Source organism: Electrona antarctica, assembly GCF_951216825.1.
Source record: "Electrona antarctica genome assembly, chromosome: 1".
Taxonomy (NCBI): domain Eukaryota; kingdom Metazoa; phylum Chordata; class Actinopteri; order Myctophiformes; family Myctophidae; genus Electrona; species Electrona antarctica.
The window spans coordinates 46344091-46364333 of NC_136806.1; the positions used below are offsets into that span (position 1 = coordinate 46344091).

Genomic DNA, 20243 nt, shown 5'->3' on the forward strand with positions numbered 1-20243 from the left:
ACTGGAGGATTTAGAAGGATTTTTTTTTAATTTTGAGGTCAGGCCTAAATGGGGCAAATGATAAGGGACAATATCGGTGGCACCCAACTGTACAAGATAAAAGAAGATAAAAGACACAGAGAAGATGGTCAACAATTGCCATGTCACACTATTACGTATAGACAGATTAAATCAAACTTCATCAAAGAACTCCTTAAACCGAGGAGGTGTTAAGCCTGAAACGTACTCCACGCAAGTTGGTGAAGGCAAATGACACCCCTGGACCAGGCGGCACTTAACATAATATATCCCTAGTGTAGTGAACATACTCAATGTGCGTTCGTATGCACCGGTGCATGTAATAAATCCACGTAAAGTTACACTTTTGGAAACTATAGCCTGCTATATTATGAAAGATGGAGGACAAGAGAACACATATCATTATGTTGTTGCCTGCAACAGAAAGCCTTGCTGCAATGCACGTCATGCTTGCATTCCTTCATGGTGTTCAGGTGACACATTCCAGAATGCAACAACGCGTGAAATCGTTCTTCCGTAGCTTGAAGCGTCCGCATTTGCGTACTTGCAGTGGTATGTTTCTGGCTTTAGCTTTAGTGCCGTTGCCTACACAGCAAAACCTTGAATGTCAAACCTGATTTATATTAGTCATATGACGGAAAAGCAAAACTCTCAACTCACTGCACACTTGTACATAATCACAGGACAGTCGTAGGATGGTGCATGAATTTGAAATGAGTTGATTAGTATGAGTGTTCAAATTGACACATTTAAATTAACGTATTTCTGGCTGCTGTCATGAAACATGCAACATGCTGACAGGAACACACCAAGGAGTTAGAGTACAGACAGAGACACAACTTGTTAAATGTAGACATGCTGAGTATTCAGCAGACGACTCAGCTCTCCTGGTCTCGGACAAAGATAAGTCGCAGGTCGAGAGAGTACTCAGCACAGAGCTCGGTAGCATCTGTCTTTGGCTCTCCGACAACAAATTGTCACTGCACCTTGGGAAAACTGAGTCTATTCTGTTTGGTTCAAGTCATAACCTCAACAAGTCCCCGGGCTTCACAGTTAGAGTGGGTGACAGTGTGGTCACAAATAGGGAAGAGGTCACTTACTTGGGTTTTATACTAGATAACAAACTCACGGGTGAAAAAATGGCAATGAAAGTGATCTCAAAGGTCAACCAGAGAACTCGTTTCTTGGGCAGGATATCCCCTTATGTCAACAGCAGTGCTATGAGGACCTTGGCCGGTGCCCTCATCCAGTGCCACTTTGACTATGCTTGTACTTCATGGTACAGAGGTATCTCCAAGCTATTGAAAACAAAGCTTCAGACCTCCCAAAACAAGCTTGTGAGGTTACTACTAAAATTGAACCCCAGGTCTCATCTTACCTCTGCCCACTTTAGTAGCCTGGGATGGCTAAGAGTGGAGGAGAGAGTATCTCAGCTCTCATTGTGTCTGGTCTTCAAGATCCTATATGCCTCTGTTCCTAAGTACCTGCTGGGCTACCTGCCCAGAGTGAGGGATGCTCACAGGTACTCAACCAGAGGAAGTCCATATGATCTAGTTCCCCCCAGTTTCAGGACACTCAAGGGAAAAAATGCTTTTTACTACGCAGCCACTACTCTGTGGAATGCACTCCCTCCAGCCCTGAAATCACTAAATTCTATTGCAAGATTTAGGAAAAACCTGAAATCATGGCTCCATCTACACACTAACTGGTCATAGTTAGCTTCCGACCCTGGATAGCCCATCTCCCATGCTCTGGACTATTCTCTCAGGGTACCTCTTGTCCTATGTATATAGCTCCCAGCCTTATATATAAGGATTATTTATTATATGTTCCATGGTTGTTTTGTTTGTACAGTATGTTTGTGTATAGTTTCATGTTACAAAGTGGACCACAATGGAAACAAGCGAAGGCTTTTTTGTGACTAAATCCATTTGGCGTTTTTTAAAATGATGTCATTTTCTGTAATTTTTCTTAAACTGCCAATAAAGTATTCTATCTATCTATTTTGCAGTGTCTTTGTGTTTCATTAAACATACAGTACAGTAACTTAGTAATTTCCCATTCTTGTTTATTTGACGTGGAAAGTGTGGTTTTGGGAGACTACACAGGTCATAAAAGAGGTTGGGAAGCACTGCCCTAGAGCAGGGGTTCTCAACGTTTTTGGCTGGGGACCCCCGGAAATGCTTTGGCCATGTCTCGCGACCCCCGCCCCACCCCCCTCCCCACCACCAATACAACTGACTTAAAAAATAACCAGAAAATATATCATAAATGAATACCGAAACCAGATATAATCATTAAGGAAAGTTTATGCATGCACCACGTACTATGTAAACCAAAAAAAATAGAAAAAAATTTGGGGACCCCCCAAAATAATTTGGCGACCCCCCGAGGGGTCGCGACCCACGGGTTGAGAACCCCTGCCCTAGAGCAGGGGTTGGGAAGCACTGCCCTAGAGCAGGGGTTGTCAAACTTATTTGGCCCAGGTACAGTACCCCTTGGAGGGGAGAACTTTTTCCCGCAACACAGATACGCATACTTACAACCTTACATTAGATGCCATTGGAACTATTTCTATTACAAACTTTTCAATCAAAGTCATTCAGACCCATTTCATAGTTATAAAGAGAAACCACTACTACAGGGCTATTCAACTAAATCGTTCAGGGGGCCTGAATCAATGAATCAATCAAAACATTCTGATGGACTTGTGCACACCTTTAACGGTATGTGTGGCAGTGCACTGGTGTGTGCACGTGCCACGTGTACAGCATTACAGTGACCCGGACCACCATAACCAAGCCAAAACCACAGGCAATTTGAAAGGAACAATGTCAGCAGTCCTTGCAGAACACAAATCAATAGGAAGAATATTGTTGCTATAAATAGCCTGGTTGGGCTATAAAAGAATTGTCTGCTGCTGCCATCTAATATTGAGGGGAGGGAGAAAGGAAAGGGGTGGGAGGTGGTGAAGGCGAGAGTGTGGCAGGTTAATCAAGCCCGTTCCAAACGGGAGTGGGTTTTCATGAACAGTGATTGCTTCGAGAGGTAGAGTGGAACAGGTGCCATGTGATAACTGCTGCACACCTCACACCTCTCTCGCACACGCACACGCACACGCACACACACACACACACACACACACACACACACACACACACACACACACACACACACACACACACACACACACACACACACACACACACACACACACACACACACACACACACACACACACACACACACACACACACACACACACTGAACTCAGCCAAGCACCATTATGTTAAACTACACCCCCATACACACCTTTGGATGATGAACACATACATATATTCACATGTGGATGCACTACACTGTATCTGGACACGTGCATAGACAGACACACCGGTCACAGACACGTGCATAGACAGACACACCGGTCACAGACAGACACACCGGTCACAGACAGACACACCGGTCACAGACAGACACACTGGTCACAGACAGACACACTGGTCACAGACAGACACACTGGTCACAGACAGACACACCGGTCACAGACAGACACACCGGTCACAGACAGACACACCGGTCACAGACAGACACGTGCACAGACAGACACACCGGTCACAGACAGACACGTGCACAGACAGACACACCGGTCACAGACAGACACACCAGTCACAGACAGACACACTGGTCACAGACAGACACACCAGTCACAGACAGACACACTGGTCACAGACAGACACACTGGTCACAGACAGACACACTGGTCACAGACAGACACACTGGTCACAGACAGACACACCGGTCACAGACAGACACACTGGTCACAGACAGACACACTGGTCACAGACAGACACACTGGTCACAGACAGACACACTGGTCACAGACAGACACACTGGTCACAGACAGACACACTGGTCACAGACAGACACACCGGTCACAGACCCGTGCACAGACAGACACACCTGTCACATACAGACACACCGGTCACAGACAGACACAGCGGTCACAGACCCGTGCACAGACAGACACACCTGTCACATACAGACACACCGGTCACAGACAGACACAGCGGTCACAGACCCGTGCACAGACAGACACACCTGTCACATACAGACACACCGGTCACAGATAGACACACCGGTCACAGATGCATACAGCTACGGACACACACACATACTTAAGGCTGCCTGTCACCATGATGAAATTTCACTTGCCGATTAATGTCAATGATTTATTGCGCTTTTGGCATTGAACACTGGAACATACAAAAACTGCATTTCTGTTTGGCCTTTTTTTGTAAACAGAACTTGCACAGGGCACATATGACAAATAACTTAAAGAATGTGACATATTTAATAATTTTATACTTTCAAATAAAATAAAAAAGCAACATAATGCAAGTGGATGGGAGGAGAAATCCGGTGACGTCTCTATTAATATATACTCTAAGGCCCACACACACGCGCGTGCACAAACGCACGCACACACGATTCCCTTGTGAATGCCCCAGATTGAGGGTAGGGATTTAATTTCTCCAAGAGCTCTTTCCTGCCAGTTGTACTGTATGTCTGGACCTGGGTTTCACACCGCTCTCTCCCAGATCAAGGACAGACTAATCTACTGCTTTCTTTCCTTCCCAACTTAGAAAAGGATTGTCTCATCTCACACCAGGCTGTATGGTTTGGTTTGAGGTCTACCAGCACATACACTGGAACTAACCTGACCTGCATTTAACAAACAGACATGGGATCATGTGAATTAAATTACCGGTATATTAATAATGTAAAAAACATATATACCAATTTCTTCCCCACGGGGGGAATTCACTTTTCAACTACATCCAGCTGAGTACTTCTCGAGTGAGCACGGGGGGGAGGGGTTAACCGTTTTGCTCAGGGGCACATCGACACGTTGACGTGGCCAGGAATCGTACTTGGGACCTTCCGCTTCCCAGGCATTCAGCTGTGGGCGCCACTATTGGTAGCGTATTATTTCAATATGAACTTTCAACATTAATCTAACTAGAGCGGTGCCCGTGTTGTGATGTCAGAACAGGCCAGATCCATATATGGAGATATAGGGGTGATCAGGTCCAGATCCCGGACAGAGGCTTTTGTGCTGGTTCTGGACAACCGGAAATGCATATCATGTCTGTGTCCCTTTTATGCCCATATATGGAGTTCTTTGTCAGGCATGCCCAAATATGGAGTCTATGCAAACATCAGAATGATGTCAGAACAGGCCAGCAGCCAACAGCTCCATATATGGACACTCTGTACAGAGCCCGGGCAGAGGGCTTTTGTGGCGGTTCTGGACAACCGTGGGTCCGACCGACTCGACACCGGGCACTGCACCGTCTGTGGTGGAGTGGAACGCGTGTGTCGAATTTGAAGTCTGTGGGGCGAACGGTTCTCGGGTTACGTGGATTAAAGACGTACACACACAGAGACATGGTGCATTTACAGCGTAGTTAGATTAGATAGATGTGATGTTGACATGCTTTGTCATAGTTGCTACTGGCAAGTCTCATTCACCCCGATGTACCATGCTTGATATAAATTACATTATTGCATTCTAATAAATAATAATCGTTGTCGAACTCTCACAAATCCCCTAAGATAAGATACTGATACTGTTGTTTGAGAATTAATTAACACTAGCCCTTACCCGTTGTGAGATATTGCAAACCCCCCCCCACCCCACCCCTTGTGGCCGCTGGGGGTACTGCGCCCTGGGTGCGTTTTCGCATTTTTAATTCACTAATAAATTCATTATTAATTTATAATTTGTTAAATTGGAAAAAGGGCTTCGTTAAGACCTCCATATTATTATGGTCAATGCCTGTGTGAAAGCGTGGGAGCGATTGGTGCAGGCAGTGAGGAGCTACGGCAGTTACAGTGACACACAGACACACATTCATTCAGACAGACAGACATTGGCTTAATTATAGTATGATGATATGATTTACAACAGAACCTTAAATCAAAGATATTATTTGTGCTACCAGGCCATTAAAGACTTAATGTAATGTCAATGCAATAATGATGAGAGGTTGTCAGAAACGTGGTTTTGTGCTTAGGGGTTGCTGGTTGCAGTGCTGTAGCCTAGGTTTTTTCACACGGTATACCATAATTATTCCCTGCGCAACATGCGCATGTATAAGCTATACGCTTGGTCAATGGATGAAATTATTAGCAGGCGGTATACACTTTTTCCCCAAAACTTTCCCAACTTTGACATGGCATACCATGTATCTAGCGTATAATGGTAGACTACACCACAGGCTAGTTGGAATCAATATAATATTGTTGTCTGATAATGTGCTCTGCTCTCTTGAGAGCGTAAAATGAAACCAAAACGGCCTGTTCTCTGAGACCCAGTAAGGCCTGATTGGAAATGCAGCTTAGTTGAGAGGAGTGAAGAAGTTTAGTTGAATAGAGTTACAAACTTCATGTGACTGTGGTGCGGTCAAGTAAAAAAAAAAAAAAAAAAAAGCTAAGATGAAAAGAAAAACTTTTCAACCCATTTCAACCAACTATATTGAGTAAAATATGGTCCCTGGCCAATTATACTTGAGTTTAGTACTGAAATGTATTTAATACACCAGTGAAAACAGCCAGTTCTATTTGTCATTGTGTTAGCATGGCTAATGCAGTGCACGTACTGCATGTGTATGCAGCCAGGAATGGCAAATGAGTTGAGAAATACTTCCCCTCTAATGTCCTATAAAGGCTTTTGTCAAATGTTTCGATTTGGACTTTATTGTTCCAGGGGAACAGGAGGAAAGAAGAGTAAAAGCACAGACATAGTCATTAAAATGGAAGGAAGGCCACCCAACCCAGTCCGACTCTCACATTTTGCTGCTCGTTATACTATGACACGTTTAAAACAAGGACACCTTCCTGTGACTGGTCAAATCCTATTGGTAGATTTCCTATGGGGACTGTTACAACATTAACGGCATGGCCGAAAGCCAAGCCGTGGCCGATGGACCAAGGCCATGTCACTCTAACTCAGACCATACACAAACCTGATCGGGCATGTCACTATGACTCAGATATAACCATAAACAAACTCGATATGCCCACCGCATGCATATATATGGGACTCGAGGGAGTGCAGTGCCCGCCACCGATCTTATAATATAAGATCCCATATATATATCCCATATATATTAATAATATTATTATTAACTAGATAAAGTGCCCCTCGGGGCACAGGTCTCCACCAGGCCAGGTCAGGTTGTGGCCTCCTGGTGGTGCTATAATATGCCAATGCAAAAAGGGTGCCATTTCTTCTTACACCTTGGATGGCAATGGGCCATATTCAGACCGCAGCCATCTTGCCAGCAAGGTGCTACTAGGTGATACTTCCCATAGACAGCCTATTCATCCACAGAAAAGTGCATGTGATTTTTTCCCTAAGTGCTGGAGTTTGGAAGTGCTCGTTGACTATCACTCAACGGCCCATGCGTACCACCTGTTTTGAATGTGCACATAATGCAGGAGGCAGCAGGAGGTTGCTTCACTGATAACGAGTGCTTCCAATCCATACTCTGACACTTAGAAAATAATCATCTGCAAGGAATTTCTTGACAGGAAGTAGCTCATAACATGTCTACGGTGGATTTTTATGAAACAAAGATTTTACAGATTGAAAGAGGATAATTCAAGCTTTCCCTACAGCTGCAATGTTTGTGAGTTTGACGTTGTTTAATATAATTAGATAGGACTTTTCTGTTTGGATGAATGGGCTGTCTATGGGAATATGGCCAATTCTTCACTTGCACAATGTATGAGGCGGGACTAAGGGGGACTTCCTGTTGGGATATCACCCAAGTGTTTTCTTCCGGTCCATCGGGAGTCCATGTAAGTCAGTCATTTTCTACGGACAATTATAGTATTTTCACGTCACTTTAAAACTTTAAAAAAAACTTTTATTCGAATGGTTCATTAATTTACCATTCGTTTTTATCGTAATGTTTTATTTAGGTTTTTTTTCTCAAGGGGAAAGTTGTATGCTCCAGTGCAGCAGCACAGACAGGCACTGGAGCATACAACTTTCCCCAACCCTAAATAAAACATTACGATAAAAACGAATTATTTGAGGCATTTTGTTCCAAAAATGTGTTTTGCAAAAATCCGCCTGTTGGTGGCACTATAACAGGCCAATGTGAAAAGGGTGGGGTATATTCCTCAGCCTAGTAGGAAAGTCCGTGAAAGATTTCACGTAACTTGCACGCTGCGTTCATGATTTGAGACTTTTTGTCAAAATACTGCAAACTTTAAAAGCCAATGCTTGCCAATTAGGATGGAATATGAAATATCGGACAGATCCGTCTTGATCACATGACTATAGAGATACTGTGTAACGATTTGCGGGATTTGTGGACAGAATCTGGAGGAGTAATATCATAAAATGTGTTTTACAAAAGTCGGCCTCCTGGTGGCGCTATAACAGGCCGTTCTGGAAATGTTTCATCGTTCATCGTTGGCATCCAGGGAGTGTGTGTGCAAAATTTGGCATCGACCGGTTAAGGGCTCTCATTTTAATCTGCAGTAAATTGCCATCTTAGGTTCTTGGTTCAAAATGAACACATAAATGCTGACAAAGACATTCAAATCAAGTCAAGTCTACCTCGTTCCATTGAGTCTGTACTTACAGGTAAATATGACCAGAGCCGTACGGATGAGCAGGTCTACGGCTGTCTCCCAGCGCTCGGACACACGAGACAAAGCCAGTGGGACGAGGATCTCCGCGGGCACGTAGAACTGGAGGGCAAAGGTGATGAAAATACCAAAACAGTACAGTAACTTCACTACCTGGTACATCCTGTGAGAGAGACACAAGAAGAGGGAGACAGGCGGACAAAGTAAGGAAGCGAGAAATGAAAGAAAGAGAGAAACAAAGAGAGACAGAAAGATAAAGAGATATTAATTTGAGAAAAAGTCAACAAGCCAGACTAAACAAATAGATATGCATAATCAAATGCAGCCACAGACAGTCCCAGCCCATCTGTCAGACAGACAAGACACAGATGTCTACACAGACTGGCATCTTTTATGGTTATAAAAAAAGAAAAGAAAAACACAAAACAAAGATGTAAGAAAATCAATTGTCAAATCAATCATAGTAACTGCGACCTGCAGTCGCAATAACAGGAAAATTAAATCTAATATAAAGTTTTGCTTTTCACTACCTAGCTTTTCAGAGTGACTGCAAGCCGAAGATAGTATTGTCTCTGCAAATAAAGTTAAGGAAAACATTTGTTTCAGTGAAACAATGTCCACATATTTTATTATTATCACTCTCTGCAGAACTCTCAAAAGAGGATGTGTGCTCATTACTCTCATCAATCTCTTTGCAACAGTGCTGCTTCAGTGAACAAACTAACCCGTTTGTTTGTTACCTCTAATGGATTAGAGACAATAAACTTGCTTTTAATTAGTCTGACTCCCAGGGGCGATTAAGTTCATAATACGCTTTGTAGAAGTTTAGCAGCCCCTATTTCCAAGAATACGTTAAATTGTAAAAATGGAGTGTCTGGTTGACCTAGCAGTATGTTACGTACATTAGTGTACAAAACATAGTTTGTCATTAATGCCATACTAAAATGCCATACTACAAAAACAAGTCATTGTAAAGCACAAATCCACCAAATGTACAAATAACTGAACAGAACAGAGTGGTACAACAGAAGACGATACAAATGAGAAGAAGTGGTCAACACAGATTGACCACTTCTGATTTACTCTTGCGTTGCCAGACAATCGGAGATCTCCACCTACCAATCAGAGCTCAAGAGTTCCAAACCTTTTCAAAGATATTTGATTAATAATTGACATAATGTTTTCTGAGGCCTCATTCACACGTACCAAACACCAATCAAGCAATGTTTTGTCATTTTTTTGTTTTTTTGGGCCACCACAATGCTTTTCCAATGGGAGTCACATGGTTTGATCAAACATTTGTGTTTGATCGCTGATTGCTGATTTCTCCCCCCTCATCAAACAAAAATGTTTGGTCAAACCATGTGACTCCCATTGAAAATGAATTGGAGCAGCAATCAAAAAGCAATCAGGCATCACACACGGACCAAACATTTGTTGTGTAGGTGTGAACTAGGCCTGAGAAAGTTCTATGATCACAGGTCAGATATCAAAGTGATCCCAACGCAGTTTTTTGGTACCAAAATCCAAATCTCAACCACTTGGATAGGGATTAAAATGTTGAACTCTTGGACACTATAGGGAGTGCGATTGTCCTCTAGTTGTCCTCTAGTTGAGCGAATGTTTATGGAGTGATTCTCCTGCTGATCTAAATGTAATAGCTCACCAGCAATTGGGGAGATTGAGTGTGATGCTGCCCTTTATCTGCTCTCCGAAGCATATGTAGCCGACCGTGCCCAGGCTGATGTAGAGGAAGGTAACGAGTCCCATACCAAGGTACAAGACCAGAGTGAACCTCTGTGGCTTCCCCATCTTGTTCTCCAGCGGAAGGACCTGACAGGCAGAAGGAAATGCACAATAATGATATTCAAAATGCTGCTTGGACTTTTTCCCAGCGGTATGTGCATGAAAGATTGTGTCAATTTCTGGCTATAACAAGGAAGGATGCAAAATGTCAGGGGAGGATATATAGTTATTTTTAAATGCACCAACACATGAAAACACTGCCACAAAATGTGGATAACATGAGTGTCAGCTAGAGCTCCTAAACGGTGGGACGTGTGTCCATAGGGGTACACAGAAGTACTACAACTACAAAGAAAATGTAACATTTTACTGCTATATCTTTTTATTTTTTTTAAAAGGTGGGTTATAATTATCAATTCATAACATCAAGCATAGTGGGTACTTATGAATTGATAGAGGACCTTTACCGTTTATTAATTTGCATGTTTACATGTGTGAACAAAGTGAATAAGTCTTTTTGATATTACCATTTAATTCAAAATGTTGGGTTCTGTTATTTTCTGTATATAAATTAACTCTTACTAAATGTCTTGCTAAAGTCACCTACCACTCCAATCCCCTCAAAGGCAAAAATGGCCATTCCAAAGAAGAGTGGGTAGTCCCTGGCTCTCCCAACCTTTGGCAGCTCAATAGGGTATGGGATGTTCTGGAAAGCACATGTGGAAAGAAAAATGTCAACAACCAATATGTGTTAAAGCTGCAGTCATTAAAATGCGGCTCTCCAGGCCTACACCCACAATGACTTCTGTTCCGTTGCTTTCCAGGACACAAATGTTTTAGTTTAGTTTCCTCTTGAGTCTCACAAACAGAGTGAAATAAAGCAATTCTGCAGATCAAGCAAAACATGGACAAATTGTGAGCGGACTATAGTGTGAAGGTTTTTGCATTTTATTTTCAAAGTGAGCGTCTGCCAATTGCATGCATTAGATTAGAAGCATTGCATACACAATGCATTCTGTGCTAGAAGTTTCATTCTCTATCGAGACCCAAGAGATATTGGGCCCCATAGGCAGAATGTTATAGCACTGTAGACCTATGTAACAGTCACTGTGGCCAATACATAGAACATTACAACAACAAAATACATTGGAACATGTGCGCATGATGCATGTCCCCAGTCTCATAAGATCCCACCCGTAATTCTGAACAGATTTCTGTGTCATTTCCATGTAATCTGTAATGACTGATTGTATAGCCTTCATCATCATATCATACTATAATATCATCATCATCATACTATAATTCACTCAATGTCTGTCTGTCTGTCTGTCTGTCTGTCTGAAACACTGTCGTAGCTCCTCACTGGCTGCACCAATCGCTCCGACTTTTCACACAGGCATTGACCATAATATTACGGAGGTCTTAACGAAGCCCTTTTTTCACTTTAACAAAGAGTAATGTGATCTGATCTATTACATCACATTACCCACACTGTACATCATTTGGTGTTCATATATTCAGAACGGGTAATGTCAAAAGGCCCATAGAGACTCACTGCCAATCAGTTCAATCAAGGCTGAGTGGCTGGCAGCTTGCTCACTGCACACACACACACACACACACACACACACACAGGTGTGGGAGGCTACAAGTAGGACTAGCTGCACTCATTCCTTCAAGCATGCTAGATCACACACCAGCTTCTTGTCTATCAACTTCCAGAACACCATCTCTCTCGCCACCCTCGAACTGTATGCGTCCAGAACAAACGTGAGTCAGAAAGCCGCTATGGAACATCAACTGTTTGTTCATCATCACCCATTATGGACTCACTGCACTGCCCATGTGCTTTGTGTTGAATGTTTGCTCCAGTTTATTTGTGTACTATGGGATATTTCCCTTTTGTTTGAGAATGCCCTGTGAAATGATTAGACATAGAAGTGTTTGGCCTGCTCAAATATAGGAGATTGTGTGTGTGTGTGTGTGTGTGCGTGCGCTGATTTACTAATTTAGATATTAATTATTTCATGATATGAATGATTTATTATTATTGAAGTTATTATTAGATTGAACAGACTGCTATTTATGATTTGTTTATTGTAGAGGATTATCATTATTATTTGTTTGACACAGTTCTATATTATGTGTTCATGTACAGCACACACCAATTACCAGTCAAACTGAAAAGAGAATCCTCTGCCTCTCCTTTATAATGGTCAACCATTGTCACTCACAACCTGAACTATTCCTAAAGACAATCTTTCAGGTAAGGTCTAGTTAGGGATAAACAGTCCATGGTGCTGAAAGGCACATAGTGGTGGTAGTCGGTCTGTGATTTCAGGGTACGTGTTCGTGCCATTCTGAAATGGGAGTCCAAAAGGCAAAGGCTGCCAATGCAAGTTTGCAGGAAAACACAATGCCGCTTATTTTTATTTTATTGTGAGTGGAGCAGGGGGAAATCTATATACAAAGCGGGAGAGTAGAAGAGCGTAAGAACAGCCCGAGCCTTGTATGTGTGGAGTGGGATTCTCCCTGTTCAACTCTGCTCACATTCTCTGCTCTCAACTACTGAATATATAATAGCTTTTGTTTGCTGCTGGAAATTGCTTTTTTGGCACTATACGATACCTCAGGGAATACAAAATATGTATGGGCAGACGTTGTGCGATCATATGTTATGTTTTGAAGCAAGAAAAAACTGTCACCAACACTTATGCTCTCATCTATAACAGCCGCTGTGTGTGTTGTAACGGTTTGACGGCAGGGAGGAGAGAGGATATTTAGCCATCCTAGCAACAGCAACCATGTGGCAAGGGCCACTTGAGAAGAGTCAATTGTGTTAATTTGGGCACTTTACTTTAGAGGATTCAAAGTAAACACCAGTCTCCATGGCGGTGGGCAAGAACTTTACTTCCTTCTAGAATTTTAATTAATTGAAATAGAGAGGAGATGATTCATCTTTAAAGCTTTTCCGTCAGCCTCAGTCATCAGATTTACTTAGGAAATCCTCAATCTAGGAACCCATTCAGTAAAAAAACAAAAAAAGACTAGGACATATTTTTTTGTCCAATAAAATTGCCACTCGGCACTGCACAGTGCACACCCCCAGATACACAGGGCACATGTATTCATAGATATGATTATGTGACTACCGTGAGTGAGTAGTAGTAGATGAGAACCAGGCTGGCGCTCATGGCGATGTTGGCCACGAGGGAGAGGGGTGCCAGGTACTTGAGGTTAGGTGTAAAGACCAGCAGGATGAACGCAGGCAGGAAGCAGAGCATGTAGAGCCGTGAGTCGAAGCTGGGCACCACCAACTGTGTCTGGTTGGTGTTGTTAACCTGGCAACTCACTGTGGTCGTGTTGGCCGCCTCCACTACCTGGGGAAAAGGAAAACCCAGGATTTGACCAAGGACAAATAAAGCGTTACGTGGCAGACTTTGTGTAAAAAAATAAAATGTATTAATCTACCATTTGTGTATTTGATATCAGTTATTTTCAAACTTCATTTTCAGCTAAACTTTGGCATCTTAGTTTTGTTTAGTGAAAAACACAAGATAGATAATAAACTATTAAAAACTAGTCATGACTCATGAGACTACTGACTAAAAAAGTCCTCAGTGAGGCAATTAGTTTTGCAGCATAACAATAACACCAACCATGGGGGAAATACAGTACATAATAAGATAAAACATTTTTTTGTGTGCATATGAAAACAGCAGCAGCATTATACACCAAAAGCAACAGCATTGTTGTTATCGGTTATTAGTGCTTGTTTAGCTGAGTGATTTGCAATAAAGCTTGAGTTGAGTTCATATAACAGTAACCCTCAAGCTTGAGTGAATAATACCATCTAGTGGTAAAATGTGGAATTACACAACCCAGTGCCACTGATTCCATTTACCTCAGCAGTGAGACATAAGACCTAAAGTGAAAACGGAACAGACCATGGGTGGAAACAACACCCCCGTACGAAGTAAGGGCAAAATTACCACTGTGTGTCAATGTGTTTCTGACCTGTTTGATATTGTCACTGAGGAACACAAAGTAGACACAGCAGAAGCCCAGCTGGGTGATGATAAGGAACAGGTTCACTATCCGTCTGAGAAAGACGGGGAATATACAAAATGTTATTTCATCCTTTAATTATCTTTATTGTTATTACTGCAAGATTTCAAGGTAGAACAATGTTAGAAAGTGGGGGAGAACTAGCTCTGATCCATAGCGTTTGAAGGAGTTCTCCTTAACGCTATGGTACTTGTGATCTCATCTTTAGTAAAACTAAAAAATACACTTTTGCTACAAACCAAAACAAAGAGTGTTCCCACTAAGGGGCTTTCAACTCCATAAAACAGTCTTTGTTTTGGTAAGTAGCAAAAGTGTATTTTTATTAAAGACGAGACCACTCTGTGGTTTGTGTGCAAGGGATGGAAAGTCCCATAGCGTTAAGGAGAACTCCCTCTAACGCTATGGACCAGAGCTAGGGGAGAACAATGTGCTAATATAGGACAAGCTCATAAACAGCAAAAAAAAAACGAAATACATATAAAAGAAATTAAAAGTCTAAATAAAAGCAATATTAAAAAGGTATTGGTCCACTTTGCAAAATTGTAGGTCCTCTCCTTGTGTTTAATTGTGTTGGATTTTATATTCATGTTTAGTTTTTGCTTTTTAATTTTGAAACCACATATCTTGTTTGCCAACAGGGGAGTCCTTTTTATGTTTATATTTCTTCATACAGCACTGTTGGTTAAATTCTGCATAGAGTATAGCAATAGAGTACCGAAGTCTTTAGGCATCCAACCTGGGTCACCTTTTTTTCCCCCCATTCTGAATTCCCAGAGACGTGTTTAATATCATGGCATATAGATCGCCAAAGTCTGACGTAATTTCACATCTGAACCGGTTTGCATTTTTTCATATCTCGTCAAATAAGAACTGTTCCAAAAATAAACAAATGAGCCTGGCGGTTTGACGTATATGGATATGACGCATCAACCGACGTGAGAAAACTCTGCCGAATTAATTACATTTTCTCCAGAAACAGACTGCATGAAATATGAGTAAATTACTTTCGTGATTTGTAAACTATTCAGAGCCACCAACATTATCGCCGGGACTATTTTCTTATATGAGATTATAAGATGACCCAATGTTGTTTTCCATAGAGAAATTACTTCCGTGACCCAGGGGATGAGCGAGTGGCAGGACTTCTGTACTGTAATATGATTACATTCTGTATCTCAGACGCTGTTTGGCTGCTGGGAGATGAATGTTTGTCTTACCTTCCCCATCTTGAGTGTCTCCTGAGCCATGAGACGTTCTCCATCCCATACTGCACTGCATCACCGTAGTTCAGAAAGGGCTTATTCAATCTAAAGGAAAACAGGCAAACATATTGTTCGGATGTATCTGCTATCTATGCCACTGACTATTGTGTTTTTAAGAATGTCATCTGGTGCATTTGCATCCGGAGGGAGTTGATGGTGGTCACCTGACCACAGGGGGCTTTGCTCTGAGCAATAATGCCGTCAACTGGGCTCAAATTGCACACAAGAAAAGACCACCTGACTTGAGAGCCGTCCACATCAAGAATAACTATAAATACATTACATCATTTTATAAATTGTTCCAACTCAAGTGGATGCTTGAGTCCACGGCACAACTACAGTATAACAATGGAAGTACAGTAGTGAATGATATCATTGGGATCACTTTCAGAGCTTTCATATTTACTATTTATATTAATGAAATCTCAAAGAATATTGAGAACTGCAATATTCATTTTTATGCTGATGACAATTCTATACACCACTGCCCCATCAAGTAGTCAAGCTATATTTAACTTACAACCTGCTTTTAACATTATCCAGCATGCACTAGCGGATCTTAAACTTGCCCTAAATGTAGGCAAGACGAAGTACATGTTTTCAAATAAAACCAAAGTGGAAACAGGTGACCCCATACTGTCTCTGAGAGGGGCACACATTGAGCGGGTCTAATCATATAAGTACTTGGGGATCTGGCTAGATGAGGATTTCTCTAACACATCTAACAAAGAAAATCAAACCTAAAATTGGCTTCCTCTATCGAAATAGATTATGCTTCTCTAAAGAGAATAGAAAGAGGATAATCCAAGCAACAATTATGCCAATTTTTGATTATGGAGATATCCTGTATATGCATGCCACTGACAGCATTCTAAAACCCTTGGACGCAATTTATCACAGTGCACTCCGCTTTATTACAGGAGCAGGTTTCAGAACACATCACTGTGCATTATATACCTCAGTTGAATGGTCTTCTCTGGCTCTTAGAAGGAAGCAACATGCTACCCTGTTCACGTATAAAGCTTTAATTGGTAAACTACCTCTGTATTTAACAAAACTGCTAGATCTCAATACATCAGCTTATGGTACTAGATCTTTTTGAAGGTTCCAAAAACTACTACTAAATTGGGAGATACTGCCTTCAGGGTGTATGCTCCACATTTATGGAATAATTGTCAAAACAAACTGAAGTTGAATGTTTTTGTTTCATTTACTACTTTTAAAAGACTCTTAACTGACCTCACACTAGAGGAAGGCATATGCACCTGCTTTCTGTAACATTTGGTTACAAGGTTGTTTCTGTGTGTATGTGCTTGTGTATTATATTTGTTGTACTGTGTGTCCATGTCATGTATGTAAAATTATTGCTGTAAATGTTCTTGTTTGTATACAGGGCGCCATTGAAAAAGAGACCCTGGTCTCAATTGGATTCCCCTGAAATAAAGGTTTCAATCAATCAATCAAGAGCTATGACAGCCAATCAAAATCTATGAGAATGTAGTTTTACAGGGCATTTGCAGGGTTCAATCACTCATGTTCAACATGGCAGATGATATTGCTGAGGGACACATCATTGAGGAGTTAAAAATGAAATAAAAAATCTAGGCCATTGTCAACCACAGAGAGGGAGGGCCGTTTTGAATAGGCTAAAATATAGGTTTAATTTGTTTTCTTGAGTGTCTTGCATTATGGGTCATTACTTGTTTATATGTGCCTTTTTGTTGCCTGTTTTTTTTTTGTTAGGGATTATTTAGCATCCTTGCTAAATCTGACATATTTACATTGCATTTGCAGTGTTCATTAATATGTGCTGTCCAGTCCAAATAAACATATACAACGCAATCTGCAATGTTTTGAAAATCTTTTAAAGTGGAAGTGAAAGATGTCTGTCTGTGGGTTTTATAAATATTGAACAATGAAAAGTATTAAGAGGGGCTTGTGAGGCCTGGGCCGTGGCTCAGCGGTCCAGGCAATTTAGCTGGCAATCCAGTCTGGCAGTGTGCCGCGGGTTTGACTCCCGATCCTGACGGCCTTTACTGCATGTCACTCCCCCATCTCTCTGCCCATTTCCTGTCAGCCTCTATAAAAAATATAAAATAAAGGCGGAAGCCGCAAAAAAAACATACAAAAAATAGAAAGAAGGGCTTGTGACTAAATAACTATTGGATCCATTGGAACAAAGGTTCCATGTTCTAAAAAGTAAAGGTTTTGGACATACAAGGTTTCCATTCAACAGCGACGATATAGTGTATGCTTTGCAGTACTTACTGTACACTGAGGTGGTGAGAACAGTCTACCAGTAATCTCATACAGTGAATGGCGACAACTCCCATACACAATAGACTGATCGGACCCAGCTGGATGGAGGGAGACAGCGAGGGACAGAGAGAAAGTATGTTAGTATGTTATTTAGCACACCCAATAGTAACAGAAGCCATTGAAAAATCTCTTATCAATTATTTTGGTTTACAACCATAGCTATACGTATCTAATATTTGAGTCTGTGCAAACAGCCCACTAGGGGGCGCACCCAACGCGTTTGCACATATTTTTGAAAACCTTATACCCATAACACCACACCAAAATTCAAAAACTAGTCAACAAGAGCCAAATTGTGGTGATTTCTTAAGAGTTCGCCCCCAACTATTTGATTTGAGTTGTTCCTGGCTCATTCGCCAGCCCTGGAAGATTTAATTTAAGCTATACTGAGAGGAAAAGTGCCATGAATATTAATGTAGGTTCTTACCACGAGACCTGCATTTTTTACAGCCAAGGGCAGCCCCAGTAGCCCTGTACCAATGTTTCCCTTCAACAGGTGGATTAGAGTCTGGAAGAACCTATAGAGTGGGAGGAAACTTATGTTTTTTTGATGGCTTTTAAGCAGAAGATCAGTTTTATCTTGTGATTGCCAATAGGCCGCACCTTATTAGTCCAATTCAAATATTAAGTTGGTCAGTTACACAAATATTGTCTCTACTGGTTACATTTTAGTTTGAGGAAGGGGTTGAAAAGCATTATACTTTACTATTAAAATGGTGCAAGAACCCTGTGTAAAAAATACAATAATTAATGTTAACTGCTCACAGACACTCCACGATCTTCTGCACTAGGAATAACTCAATTAAACTAGATATATATTTGCACAATAAGCTTAGCAGAAATATAGCAGGTACAGTGTTGACTGAGTTCCATTTGTTTCTTGCCGTCACTGTTGCACTCAATATTTGTGTGATCTAATTGGGGAGATAATGGGAAGTTGGGAACATGCTTACGTGGTTCCACTTTCTCCACCAATCCTCTCATACTGATTCTGGCTCCTGGAAGGGCCAGGAGGAACAGGTGAGGGACACAATATGTCCCCTTCGGATGGACTGGGGGACATGATGGGGACAGAACGACCTGGAGAAGAGGGAGTAGAAGGGAGCAGTGAGGGAAGGAAGGAGGTGAAGGGGGTACTAGATAAATGATTGATTCAATTAAAATGGATATTGATCACATGAGCAATGAAACAAACAAACTGACTCCAGTGAAACTGAAAGTGCTTCAGGCTGAGTGCAAAACAAAGTCTTGTGCCTTATAACTTTCATGTGTTTCAACTGGTGACATATTATTCAATTCACAATGTTGAATCACATGTCTCAACAATTGCGAGCCAATTGTTGATTTAGGTTATTTAATTAGATGTTGATGATTACCGTCATGACTCACATTTGAAGATATCCTTGCTATGCTACTTAATTTGACTACTTACTATTTTATGACTATGAAGAACTTTTTCTTCTGCATTTCTCTGCATTAAAAGTGAAACAGATAGAGAGTATGCACATGCATGCTTTTCCCATCAGGACATGCCCCCCTCATCTAGACTCAGCAAAACATTGAGCAGCATGGAGTGTTGGAGTTTGGAAGCGCTCATTGGAAATCACTCAACCGTCCTGTTTCTAAATGTCACATAATGCAGGAGACAGCAAAATGTTGTGTTATTGAAAACAAGCACTTCCAAACTCTGACACTTGACAAATAATCAAATGCAGGGCATTTCTTGACAGAAAGTAGCTCATAACGTTTCTATGGTGGATTTTTATGAAACAAACTTTGCAGATAGAGGATAATTCAAGCTTTTCGTACAGCTGCAATGTTGGTGAGTTTAACATTGTTTAATGCAATCAGACAGGACAATGCCAGAAAGTAGTTTTTTGCCACTCAGTGGGCGTTCCCGCATAACTTCCAGGTACGATGACGTCACGCGCATACCCTCTATACTTATATAGCAGCTTGCAGATCTGCTACTTTTGCCAAAAGTCCCCCCAGAATGGAGATGCTGGGGTTAAAGTGGTTAACAAACCCCCTGTGCATTTAACCTAATTCTATTTTACCTATTCAGTTCTACTAATCTGTATCAATTCAATATATAGCATTTAGTACGTACACAACATAACCACAGAATACAATCAAACTCAAATACAAAGCAGGATTGTTGTA

At 41.5% G+C, this 20243-nt stretch overlaps 1 protein-coding gene across 1 annotated transcript in view; it reads right to left on the minus strand.

The window, feature by feature from the left end:
• The window catches only part of slc36a1 (solute carrier family 36 member 1), a 37582-nt gene that overhangs the window by 12357 nt on the left and 4982 nt on the right, over positions 1-20243 (minus strand). Inside the window, exons 3-11 of the mRNA XM_079502459.1 lie at positions 19034-19160; positions 18508-18598; positions 18030-18118; positions 15717-15806; positions 14449-14533; positions 13584-13811; positions 11039-11137; positions 10352-10518; positions 8679-8848 (exon numbers count right to left, since the gene is read on the minus strand). Coding sequence (XP_079358585.1) covers positions 8679-8848; positions 10352-10518; positions 11039-11137; positions 13584-13811; positions 14449-14533; positions 15717-15806; positions 18030-18118; positions 18508-18598; positions 19034-19160 — 1146 coding nt within the window. The remainder of the gene's footprint in view (positions 1-8678; positions 8849-10351; positions 10519-11038; positions 11138-13583; positions 13812-14448; positions 14534-15716; positions 15807-18029; positions 18119-18507; positions 18599-19033; positions 19161-20243) is intronic.